This window comes from Nerophis lumbriciformis, linkage group LG24 (assembly GCF_033978685.3).
Source record: "Nerophis lumbriciformis linkage group LG24, RoL_Nlum_v2.1, whole genome shotgun sequence".
Taxonomy (NCBI): Eukaryota; Metazoa; Chordata; class Actinopteri; order Syngnathiformes; family Syngnathidae; genus Nerophis; species Nerophis lumbriciformis.
Window position 1 is genome coordinate 23,759,996 of NC_084571.2, and position 13,809 is coordinate 23,773,804.

At 39.7% G+C, this 13,809-nt stretch overlaps 1 protein-coding gene across 1 annotated transcript in view; it reads right to left on the bottom strand.

The window, feature by feature from the left end:
• Positions 1-144: 144 nt before the first annotated feature.
• Positions 145-13,809, bottom strand: part of tut7 (terminal uridylyl transferase 7) — a 59,682-nt gene continuing 46,017 nt past the window's right edge. Inside the window, exons 25-28 of the mRNA XM_061981829.1 lie at positions 10,603-10,718; positions 10,317-10,504; positions 2,677-2,744; positions 145-1,402 (exon numbers count right to left, since the gene is read on the bottom strand). Coding sequence (XP_061837813.1) covers positions 1,394-1,402; positions 2,677-2,744; positions 10,317-10,504; positions 10,603-10,718 — 381 coding nt within the window. The 3' untranslated portion in view covers positions 145-1,393. The remainder of the gene's footprint in view (positions 1,403-2,676; positions 2,745-10,316; positions 10,505-10,602; positions 10,719-13,809) is intronic.

Genomic DNA, 13,809 nt, shown 5'->3' on the forward strand with positions numbered 1-13,809 from the left:
TGCTCAAAATTATGCATTACATTTAGTTATATTTTCTAAGCAGCACAAAAAATAAAGTAATCGTGACTTTTAGAAGCAATAAGATAAATATCACCAATATTTTCAGTGCATTCGTGCATTTGTAGATGTAAAGAAAAACAAACATTTAAAGGAACCACTGGAATTTGGTTTAATGACTAAAATGGATCCCAATGCCAAAGCTGGCGGGGCCACAGTTCATGAACAGCACACTGAACGTCAACTTTTTGTGTCAGACACAAAACAGTAAGGCTGCTACCTTCCAAACAAAAATGTACAATTCATAGCCAACCATATTTTTTTATAAAATGTATCCTATCAAGACGGCATCGAAGCTAGATAGTCTATACGGAGTGAGGAGCAGGTTTCATTTCATTTCCTCACCAGACAACATGAATGGAGGGGAGCGAACCCTCACAGTGCAGCAACCCATTTGTGGCATAATTTCAACAAGGTGTCAAATAAATACATCTATAATTTTACCTTTCTATTTTAGGCAGTTTTGATTTTTTCCCCCCTCTCCTTTTCTAATATTGAATATGCTCAAAAAGCTTGCTCCAAAAAGGAGTGAGGGCAGTCTGACTAGACTTCAGTTACAGGCAAGACGGGGGTCAGTGTGGTTGTCTATAAAACATGGTGGACCACAAGTCTCTTAAAATGAAACAATGATCCTAAAATATATACATCTACACTGTGGTGACTAACAAACACAGAGCGAAAGCTGCTAGCGAGCAGTCTTTTTTTTTTTTTTTTTTTTTTTTTTAAAGCAGAGCTGAAATGGGCTTGTAGATATATCAGTTCAAAGGACAAATTAAAAATTAAAATATATATATAAAAAAAACATCTTATGATCTGCCACTGAAATGACAAATAAAAAAGGGGGAAAGGTCACGTGCCTGTTGACTTAAAATCTACGTAAACACAAATGTTGAATTCATGTCTAAGGAATCTAAAATGAAAGCAAGTCAACAGGAAATGCTTAAAAGGCCAAGAAAATAATCTGTTAGACTTACACCTGATTTAAAATAAATAGTAAAAAAAAAAAAAAAAAAAAAAAAAAAGACATGAGGTGCATGCATAATGTCTTGCCTTGTTAAAAGGAAATATTTAAAAGCTCCTCCGAGAAGGAGAATGCTGAGAGTGGGGGGGGGGGGGGGGGGGGGTAAGAGAAAATAAAAGCATTTAAAAAAGGCCCTAGCTGGCTTCAAGTCAAGGCGTCTTGGCTTTGGCTTGGAAATGGGCTCCTGCCAGGCGGTGCGTCCCCGTCAGAAGACTGTCGGGTCTTGTGGACTTGAGTAAAAGAAGGTCTGGGTCACCTCTGCTCACCCACTGGGCTCTCTCCTCCTGGCTTCGGGGCGACTCAAACTGCAGGAAGCTAAACTACCTGGAAGGGGAGGGAAGAAAAAGGTAAACATTGCTATCACTGACTGAAGGGAATTAGACTTTTGAAACCCCAAAATAAGACACCACGATCACCGGCTAGCATGTCGCCAATAGTGGTTTAAGAGACTTGATTTCATATATATATTTGTCACAATTTGTCTAAAAACTGTATCGCAACACAAATGTTTTATATCAGTCGATATCGATTATTGATATTTTTTATGACCTATGGAAGGAAACTAAGGACCAGGAGAAACATTTATTTAATGTAAATATTTTTATTTCAAACATTACTTTCCTCTGATTATAATCCCTCAGCTATCAGGCAGAAAGGAATGGAAATGTCAACACAAACCAACAAATGTAAACAAAATTGTAAAATCACATTGAACACTTAAACTCTTAAAATGAAGGTGCAAAAATAAGGAATATGTAAGAAATTATAAATAAAGTGTAACAAAATAGTGCAAAGTGTGAATATGTAAACAGAGAAACCTGAGAAGAACTATTTTCTGCAGGTTTAGTGCCAGAAAGTTAAGGCACACTACTAAAGCTTAACCTATTGTTGCCATAACAATCTATAAGTACCAATGATTGTCACACACACACATGAGGTGTGGCGAAATTATTCTCTGCATTTGACCCATTATCCTTGATCACCCCCTGGGAGGTGAGGGGAGTAATGGGCAGCACTGGTGGCCGCGCAGGCTCCTCTTTCTTCCCCACCTTTTTATCTGCTTTATTTTGTAATTCAAGTTTTTATTACATGTATGTATTGTAGCAATTACCGGTATAACAATTGTATTGTTGATAATGAGGTAATTATTGTTATTATTCATTATCAATAGTGTTATTTCTATTAGTATTTTTATTGCTCCACTTGAAGTGCAATAATGTTCTTTGTCATTTCTGTGTCATTACTATCCACTTCACTAACTGCTTCTTTGTTATAATTTTTGGAATCATATTTGTACATATCCTATTTGCTGATGTTGTTCTGTTGTTGTCTCTCCGTCTTATCTCCACAATTTACCCCCGGTCTTCCTTTTTTCTTCTTTCTATCCCCTTCCAATCCTGCGCCCATCATTAAATAAATCCATTTAATAAAGTCAAATACAAATAAGGCAACAAGAGAAGTATTCCACACTTCTCTTTTGTAAAGTAAATCTGTACAGCAGATATTGATCATCTACATCAACGATATTATTTGCCTGAGTGGCTGGACAGAACATATAAAAAATAAAAAATAAACATTTCTCTTTACTAAGTTCTTACTTGTTTTTCTCTCAAATTCTTCAGGGTCCCAGGAGAGGACGAAGGGAAGTTTTCCATCTTGGTATTTCCTGTCAGACAAGACAACAAAGTTGAAGAGATGCGCCATGTGGGGTACTGATGAGAAATGTTCCCATCAAAGTTTTATGCTGCCGATACCGATTCTCCATGGGGGAAATCAACACATACCAAGCACATGTATTAATAAATGTACATTTTTCTATGTATTGACAGTGTAACAATAAACAAGATATTTAAATAAGTTATTTCTTCAATAGTTTGATTAAATCAAAGTCAGTACACAATTACTAAACACCACTTCTAATACTCATTTAAATACTTTACTTTTTGCCCTTAAATTCCTCCTGTGTCCAGGGAATTATTTCACGACTTAGTAAATATTAACAAAAACAAACATTTTTGACCCAGTCATTCTAGTATCGATCATACACTGTAAATACCCCTGTTATCGACATCACCAAATGATGGATGGCTCTGCCCTCCTATGTGTCGTGTACTGTGACAATGCTGACTCACCAACACATTGTATTCTCTCTAACTCTTATTACTCTACCTGTTCATTTCATTTAAAATCTGCTTACTTTCTGCTGTAACACTTCTTAAACTTTACTCAGCACATATTTCTTGGTGTTGCGCCAAGCTAGCTTAGCGGCTATTAAGAACCCGAAACACCCTACGACCCCGGCTTTATCACTGATGACGTGTGCAAGTAGCACCAAATACAAACCCCGTTTCCATATGAGTTGGGAAATTGTGTTAGATGTAAATATAAACGGAATACAATGATTTGCAAATCCTTTTCAACCCATATTCAATTGAATGCCCTACAAAAAGAAGATATTTGATGTTCAAACTCATAAACTTAAATTTTTTTTTGCAAATAATAAATAACTTAGAATTGCATGGTTGCAACACGTGCCAAAGTAGATGGGAAAAGGCATGTTCACCACTGTGTTACATCACCTTTTCTTTTAACAACACTGAATAAACGATTGGGAACTGAGGAAACTAATTGTTGAAGTTTCGAAAGTGGAATTCTTTCCCATTCTTGTTTTATGTAGAGCTTCGGTCGTTCAACATTCCGGGGTCTCTGCTGTCGTATTTTACGCTTCATAATGCGCCACACATTTTCGATGGGAGACAGGTCTGGACTGCAGGCGAGCCAGGAAAGTACCCGCACTCTTTTTTTACGAAGCCACGTTGTGCAACACGTGCTGAATGTGGCTTGGCATTGTCTTGCTGAAATAAGCAGGGGCGTTCATGAAAAAGACGGCGCTTAGATGGCAGCATATGTTGTTCCAAAACCTGTATGTACCTTACAGCAATAATGGTGCCTTCACAGATGTGTAAGTTACCCATGCCTTGGGCACTAATGCACCCCAATACCATCACAGATGCTGGCTTTTGAACTTTGCATTGATAACAGTCTGGATGGTTCGCTTCCCCTTTGGTCCGGATGACACGATGTCGAATATTTCCAAAAACAATTTGAAATGTGGACTCGTCAGACCACAGAACACTTTTCCACTTTGCATCAGTCCATCTTAGATGATCTTGGGCCCAGAGAAGCCGCCAGCGTTTCTGGATGTTGTTGATAAATGGCTTTCGCTTTGTATAGTAGAGCTTTAACTTGCACTTACAGATGTAGCGACGAACTGTATTTAGTGACAGTGGTTTTCTGAAGTGTTCCTGAGCCCATGTGGTGACATCCTTTAGAGATTGATGTTGGTTTTTGATACAATGCCGTCTGAGGGATCGAAGGTCACGGTCATTCAATGTTGGTTTCCGGCCATGTCGCTTACGTGGAGTGATTTCTCCAGATTCTCTGAACCTTTTGATGATATTATGGACCGTAGATGTTGAAATCCCTAAATTTCTTGCAATTGCACTTTAAGAAACGTTGTTCTTAAACTGTTTGACTATTTGCTCACGCAGTTGTGGACAAAGGGGTGTACCTTGCCCCATCCTTTCTTGTGAAAGACTGAGCATATTTTGGGAAGCTGTTTTTATACCCAATCATGGCACCCACCTCTTCCCAATTAGCCTGCACACCTGTGGGATGTTCCAAATAAGTGTTTGATGAGCATTCCTCAACTTTATCAGTATTTATTGCCACCTTTCCCAACTTCTTTGTCACGTGTTGTTGGCATCAAATTCTAAAGTTAATGATTATTTGCAAAAAAAAAAAAGTTTATCAGTTTGAACATCAAATATGTTGTCTTTGTAGCATATTCAACTGAATATGGGTTGAAAATGCTTTGCAAATCATTGTATTCCGTTTATATTTACATCTAACACAATTTCCCAACTCATATGGAAACAGGGTTTGTAGGTTTATTCAAAACTAAAACTATTCGCGTGCCGTATCCTGTATGTGTAACATGCTCACATTTGAACAAATACGGTACCAATTCTCAGTACCTGGGAATCGATACCGGCACTCAACGGTACCAATTGAGGTGTAAACGGCAGGGGCAGGTGCAAAGTGGTGTGGTGTGGATGTGAAGGGCAGTGGGGCCAGAGTCAAACCTGTTTAAAAAAACATTTAGTTTGTTGACCTTGTTTTAAGCATAACTCCAAACCATAGTGGCAAAATGTCTAATAATGCCTGTATTAATGTATCTTTGTGAGTTTTACTAGAAACATGTGCCTTTGTAAGGTTTGCAAACACAAAAATTATTTTTTTACTCAATATGACAGTACCGTATTTTCCGCACTATAAGGCGCACCTAAAAACCACAATTTTTCTCAAAAGCTGACAGTGCGCCTAATAACCCGGTGCGCTTTATTACGATTCATTTTCATAAAGTTTCGGTCTCGCAACTTCGGTAAACAGCCGCCATCTTTTTTCCCGGTAGAACAGGAAGCGCTTCTTCTTCTACGCAAGCAACCGCCAAGGAAAGCACCCGCCCCCATAGAACAGGAAGCGCTTCACCCGCCCCCATAGAACAGGAAGCGCTTCACCCGCCCCCGGAAGAAGAAGAAAAAACGCGCGGATATCACCGTACGTTTCATTTCCTGTTTACATCTGTAAAGACCACAAAATGGCTCCTACTAAACGATCCGGTTCATAAAAAGACGCAATCTCTCCATCCGCACACGGATTACTACCGTATTTCACAGCAACTGAACCGCACTGTGGAACGGGAGCACGTACGGTGAATATTCGCTCCACAGGGAATGAGAAGTCATCCTTCACTGTGGTTCTAGCTTGCCATGCTAACTTCCACTCATGGTGATATTCAAAAGGAAGACCTTGCCAAAAGAGACCTTTCCAGCCGGCGTCATCATAAAAGCTAACTCGAAGGGATGGATGGATGAAGAAAAGATGAGCGAGTGGTTAAGGGAAGTTTACGCGAAGAGGCCGGGTGGCTTTTTTCACACAGCTCCGAAGGCGAACACACCTTCACTAAGACGGGCAGACAGCCTCGGACGACATACGCCAACATTTGCCAGTGGATCGTAAATGCTTGGGCAGATATTTCGGTCACAACTGTGGTCCGAGCTTTCCGGAAGGCAGGATTCACAGAACAACAGCGACACTGACTCCCGATGACTTCTACGAGACGGAACCGGCCATTTTGGATCCCACGCTTGCGCAACTTTTCAATTCGGACACCGAAGACGAAGAATTCGAAGGATTTACGAATGAAGAATAACTTCAGAAGGTGAGCGCTATGTTTATTTTGTGTGTTGTGACATTAACGTTCGAGCAACATTATGTTACTATTGCTCTACACCATTTTGAATTTTACTATGTTTGTGATTGCACATTTGCGTACATTTTGGGACAGAGTTGTTAGAACGCTGGTTTTCAATATATTATTAAAGTTTGACTGAACTATCTGACTGTTTTTTTGACATTCACTTTAGCGCAGCGTTTTTTTGACATTCACTTTAGCGCAGCGTAGGCGCGGCTTTTAGTCCGGGGCGGCTTATTGGTGGACAAAATTATGAAATATGTAATTCATAGAAGGTGCGGCTAATAATCCGGTGCGCCTTATAGTGCGGAAAATACGGTAATGTTCTTAGAATTATTAGACATATTGCATGTTTGGTATAGGAGTTATGCTTGAATACATTTTTTTATTGCTTTTTACGCATTATATCAGGATTCTAAGAACATTACTGTCATTGAGTAAAAAACTAATTCTTCCACCTCTTCCATGACCTGAAATGTGTTTCAGGCTGGTCCACACTTCACTGGTGTTATTATGCTCCAGTCGTAGTTCCAGTTTTTGTTTGTTTGTAGTCTACCTCCTAATCCTATTTTTAAGATCCCGCTGGACTCTACTCAGCTCCTCGTTTCCTGAGGTGGAAGCCCTCTTCTTCTCGTTTAGTAGGGCCTTCAGCTCAGTGGTAACACAGGGTTTATTGTTGGGAAAACACCGGACCATCTTGGAGGGCCCAGTGTTTCCCACACAGAAGTTTATACATCCTGTGATGCACTCAGTCAAACTGTCCATGTCCTCTCCATGCGGGCTGCAGAGTACATCCCAGTCTGTGGTGTCAGATGCCTCCTCAGTCCACTTCACTACACTTCTCCTTTGTGGTGGCTGTTTTGTCACCACAGGGTTGTAATGTGGCAGAAGATGAACAAGGTTGTGATCAGAGTGGTGGCTGTGTATGCATACTTGACATTAGCATACAGCATGTTCAAAGTTCTACTGTCCTTTGTCACTTCACATACAGGGTGGCATAAATAAAGTCACCAGAGATAAGGAGAAGGGCTTGTGGGTGCTTTGATTTCAGCTGTGACACAGTCTTCTGTACGCACTCACATGTAAACAGTTATCACAATTACATGTGAAAACTCCCTGGTGATGTAATAAGGTCTAACGCTGACCGCCAGGAGCTCAATGTCCCTGCTACATACAGGTAAAAGCCAGTAAATTAGAATATTTTGAAAAACTTGATTTATTTCAGTAATTGCATTCAAAAGGTGTAACTTGTACATTATATTTATTCATTGCACACAGACTGATGCATTCAAATGTTTATTTCATTTAATTTTGATGATTTGAAGTGGCAACAAATGAAAATCCAAAATTCCGTGTGTCACAAAATTAGAATATTACTTAAGGCTAATACAAAAAAGGGATTTTTAAAATTGTTGGCCAACTGAAAAGTATGAAAATGAAAAATATGAGCATGTACAATACTCAATACTTGGTTGGAGCTCCTTTTGCCTCAATTACTGCGTTAATGCGGCGTGGCATGGAGTCGATGAGTTTCTGGCACTGCTCAGGTGTTATGAGAGCCCAGGTTGCTCTGATAGTGGCCTTCAACTCTTCTGCGTTTTTGGGTCTGGCATTCTGCATCTTCCTTTTCACAATACCCCACAGATTTTCTATGGGGCTAAGGTCAGGGGAGTTGGCGGGCCAATTTAGAACAGAAATACCATGGTCCGTAAACCAGGCACGGGTAGATTTTGCGCTGTGTGCAGGCGCCAAGTCCTGTTGGAACTTGAAATCTCCATCTCCATAGAGCAGGTCAGCAGCAGGAAGCATGAAGTGCTCTAAAACGTGCTGGTAAACGGCTGCGTTGACCCTGGATCTCAGGAAACAGAGTGGACCGACACCAGCAGATGACATGGCACCCCAAACCATCACTGATGGTGGAAACTTTACACTAGACTTCAGGCAACGTGGATCCCGTGCCTCTCCTGTCTTCCTCCAGACTCTGGGACCTCGATTTCCAAAGGAAATGCAAAATTTGCATGGTTGGGTGATGGTTTGGGGTGCCATGTCATCTGCTGGTGTCGGTCCACTCTGTTTCCTGAGATCCAGGGTCAACGCAGCCGTCTACCAGCAAGTTTTAGAGCACTTCATGCTTCCTGCTGCTGACCTGCTCTATGGAGATGGAGATTTCAAGTTCCAACAGGACTTGGCGCCTGCACACAGCGCAAAATCTACCCGTGCCTGGTTTACGGACCATGGTATTTCTGTTCTAAATTGGCCCGCCAACTCCCCTGACCTTAGCCCCATAGAAAATCTGTGGGGTATTGTGAAAAGGAAGATGCAGAATGCCAGACTCAAAAACGCAGAAGAGTTGAAGGCCACTATCAGAGCAACCTGGCTCTCATAACACCTGAGCAGTGCCAGAAACTCATCGACTCCATGCCACGCCGCATTAACGCAGTAATTGAGGCAAAAGGAGCTCCAACCAAGTATTGAGTATTGTACATGCTCATATTTTTCATTTTCATACTTTTCAGTTGGCCAACATTTCTAAAAATCCCTTTTTTGTATTAGCCTTAAGTAATATTCTAATTTTGTGACACACGGAATTTTGGATTTTCATTTGTTGCCACTTCAAATCATCAAAATTAAATGAAATAAACATTTGAATGCATCAGTCTGTGTGCAATGAATAAATATAATGTACAAGTTACACCTTTTGAATGCAATTTACTGAAATAAATCAAGTTTTTCAAAATATTCTAATTTACTGGCTTTTACCTGTGTATATATATATATATATATATATATATATATACATACATACATACACACACATAATATATATATGTATTTATGAAACAGACAGACATTTTTTGTTAAAGTTGTTTCATAAAAGCACAAGCATGTTTCATGTTGTAATTGTATGCATGTTCGAAATAAACTCAAACCATAATTAATAGATTCCTTTTTTTAGGAAGACAATAATTTAAGTTGATGTATTACTTGATTCTGATGATTTGCATTGATTGGAATCGAACAGGATTCACAGTAGAGCTGATAACTTCCACATTTTCGAATTTACATTGTGGAGGAGAAAAAAAGTCCTCCTTTCTATCCAATACCACATGAAAGTGGTTGGTTTTTGGCATCTAATTTGTCCAGCTTTCATACTCGTTTTTATACACTTTACAAGAAATACATTGGCGGCAAACTCCGTAGCTTGCTAGCTTGTGTGCGCTTCCTGAGACTCTTATTTTGTTAGAGCATGAAGGATAGAACAGCACTTTTATTGTGAAGACAGGAACTGTGCGGTCGGTCTTTAGGGTTTTGACGGCAGGTACGCCGCGAGAGTCTGTTGAAATAAAGTGTTTGTCGCCTTCCTGTCAGTCTTTTTTTTTCATCATGACTGAGCTCGCTGCAACCAGCGTCATCTTACAAGACCCTCGATAGTCCATCAAGTGATGAAAGTCACGTCATGGTGAAGATTGATGATCGCTAATTTTTAGGACTATTTTTCAATGCCTGGCTGACCCACCCTCCGCAATCGACGTAATGAGCACCCCTGTTTTACGTGAATCAGTGCCTGGTAGGACCTGCGGGATTTGGCCAGGATTTGGTACCCATCCCTACTTAAGATACTAAGAAATTATGATAATTTGCCATAATGGAGGTGATTATTATTAGCTTAGGGGAGCGTCTCCACACTGTGTATAGATATACACAATGATCTGCTAGCTTTTCAGCCAGGGGACTAAAAATAAATAGTGTGAGAGGGGATCTGCGTTTGTGATTGGCATTGAAGAGCGTTACTCGTCAATGGTAATCACATTATTTTTCAAGAAAATGGTCTGATGCTGATCAGTGGCCGATCGATAGGCACATCCCGAGTAGTGATGTGAAACAATATTTTAGGCAAAGTGAGGACAAGGTGTTGCCTACCTGCAGGGCCTCTGTAGAGCTGACAGTCCCTCTTGATGTGAGCGCTGGATCCACACAAGAAGCAGCAACGTGGTTCCAGTTGTTCTCTCCTCCTCCAGTGCTTGCTTTTGTTCCTGGACTCCTCTCCTGTGTCCGCTCGCTCTCGTGCACCCTCCAGTCTCCTGTCAGAGTCATGCCTGTGCCTGGACCTGCGTGAACACGCGCAACAAAAATGAACAAACAATGCCACAACTCTTCAGCGTGGTCCTCATTTCACATTGTCGGCCTGTGGACTGACGACACTCACTTCCTACGCATTGGGCAGTCTTTCATGAAGTGGCCAATCTTGCCGCAGATGCGACAGCAGCGGTCGTTTGGGGCCACTTCTCCCTCAGTGAGGACTTCAGGGTCAAAGAAATACTCCTGAGAATCATCACAAACAGGTACGTGGATTGATTAGTATATGCATTGTATTCACAACATTTTCCAAAGTTGGCGTAGCGAATGTCACAGTGAACCCTGTAAGGATGTTAGCATTTAAGACAGCTAGCAATTAGCATTGCTAGGCTGCCAGCTAGCAATTATCGTATTGGTTGCAAACTATGTTAGCAGTGCTCTACTATATTATTTTAATAAAGTATTACCGTAACTTAAGAGTGTTTTTGTTACGGCCTGTCGGGCCAGGCCCTTCTTTGTTTTAGTTTTTGGGTGTTTTTGGCTTCACTTTCTGTTTTATGCTCTTATTTTGGTTCCACTTCCTTATTTTTTTGTTTTCTTTTTGCCTTAGCTTTACTCTCTTTCTGAGCGCTTGGATTTTTGGACCTTTTGACATTAATTACCCATTAGCTACACATTGCCCGCTGTCTCATGCTTTTTGGGGTCACGACCTCCACTACAAAGAGCAGTCCTAACAGTTTTGGGATAAGAGCTGTGTCTTGGCTAATCATGATGCTTTCAGTTGCAAGCAAAAATGTAAGTCACAAGCATTCCCGCCGCTCGTTGACGTCGCGAATGTCAGAGTGAACCCCGTAAGGTCCGACCAAAACATCCGGTATTACGGATGGGGCGGTGTAGCTCGGTTGGTAGAGTGGCCGTGCCAGCAACTTGAGGGTTCCAGGTTCGATCCCAGCTTCCGCCATCCTCGTCACTGCCGTTGTGTCCTTGGGCAAGACACTTTACCCACCTGCTCCCAGTGCCACCCACACTGGTTTAAATGTAACTTAGATATTGGGTTTCACTATGTAAAGCGCTTTGAGTCACTAGAGAAAAAGCGCTATATAAATATATTTCACTTCACTTCATTACTCGCTAGCATTAGCTTATAGCCAGACATGGACATAACTTTGTTTTTCCAAGCATGGAAATTAAGGAAGTTAGTGTGAAGGACAGTGCAGAGAAAAAAAAGTAGATGATATTCACTGGAATAAAGAAATAAATCATCAAAAACATGACAGAGCGTGTAGCTCGCCAACTTGGTGAAGCATTTGTAGCGTAGCACTGCTAGTCTGCACCATACTGAAGAAGAATGACGTGATAACGCCAGCCAAGGAAGTTAAAATAATATCCAAACATTTATCCATGAAAATATGGAGAAGCAGCTGGAAGGAGATACGTACCATTGAAGGTGCATTATTAAATTACTACATGAAACTGCTGTAGATGGTTGTACTATACTGTATTGGTTTTCTTTTCACACAATACTTTTTATCTCAAAGTTTTTTTTCCGCACATATTGGCTGGCAATCTTAATCGGCAGATTTGGCGGACAGACATTTGTGTGGCAGGCAACCTAATCGCGGCCCACATATCCGGGTGGCGGGCATTCTTTTTTGATTGATAATGACAGTTGATTAGCAGCCAGGTTCCAGACGTCTGAAGTCCTTTCTAAACGTTAAGTCATTTCAGTGACACTATATTTTTTACACAAGCGTGATGAAGGTGTTTGCCTGTCAACACAAGAAGAGGCGCATTGTTTAGTTTTGAACGTTATTTCAGTCCCACCATCTTTTGTTATTCCACCGTGACTCTCATTCTACTCAGTCCAGGTAATTTATTTGTTGTGCAAATACATTTAAAAGTACACTGTGTAATATTTTAAATTATTCTGTTGCCAGCAATGTAAAGAGTGGATTTGAATGAAGACCTAATCTGTTTAAATTTAAATAAAGGTTTATGACTGTTACAATTTTATTTTATTAAGGAGGAAATTTTACATACTTTATTTGTATTTTGCGCCAACTGTAGCAAGTTGTCTGACATACTGCTCAATGCTGTGCAATATTGTTTAATGTCAGCAATTGTCCATATTTGGTGGTGGTAACTGTGGTAAACTACTATATAGGGGTGTACAGTATACCGGTATTAGTATAGTACCGCAATACTAATGAATAGGGGTGTGGGAAAAAAATTGAATTCAAATCGCAATTCTCACGTTGTGCGATTCAGAATCGATTTTCATTTTTAAAAAAATCGATTTTTTATTTATTTTTATTATTTATAAAAAAAAATATATATATATATTTTTTAAATTAATCAATCCAACAAAACAATACACAGCAATACCATAACAGTGCAATCCAATTCCAAAACCGACCCAGCAACACTCAGAAATGCAATAAACAGAGCAATTGAGAGGAGACACAAACACGACACAGAACAAACCAAAAGTAGTGAAACAAAAATGAATATTATCAACAACAGTATCAATATTAGTTACAATTTCAACATAGCAGTGATTAAAAATCCCTCATTGACATTATCATTAGACATTTATAAAAAAAATAAATTAAAAAAAGAACAATAGTGTCACAGTGGCTTACACTTGCATCGCATCTCATAAGCTTGACAACACACTGTGTCCAATATTTTCACAAAGATAAAATAAGTCATATTTTTGGTTCATTTAATAGTTGAAACAAATTTACATTATTGCAATCAGTTGATAAAACATTGTCCTTTACAATTATAAAAGTTTTTTTACAAAAATCTACTACTCTGCTTGCATGTCAGCAGACTGGGGTAGATCCTGCTAAAATCCTACGTATTGAATGAATAGAGAATCGTTTTGAATCTTGGCAAAAATCTTAGCCGCACGATTATCAAATGTAATAGGAAAATTAATTCATACTGACCAAACTGGCTTCATGGAAGTTCAACAATCTTCAGACAATACAAGGAAATTGTTTAATGTTATTTACTATGCTAGAAGTCTCCCTTATCCCACAGCAGTATGTACTGTTGATGCGGAGAAGGCATTCGACCGCATAAACTGGTCATTTATATTTTGCACATTACGTAAATTTGGATTTGGAGATAATTTTATACAATGGATTAAGATGCTTTATACAAGGCCCATGGCATCAGTCAAAACCAATAATTATGTTTCAGAACCTTTTCGTTAAAAAGAGGAGTAAAACAGGGATGTCCTGCATCTGGATTATTATTTAATTTGGTTATTGAATCCAACAATGATTTCAAATTAGAAATGGTCACAGCTGATGAGGTGTTTAAAAAA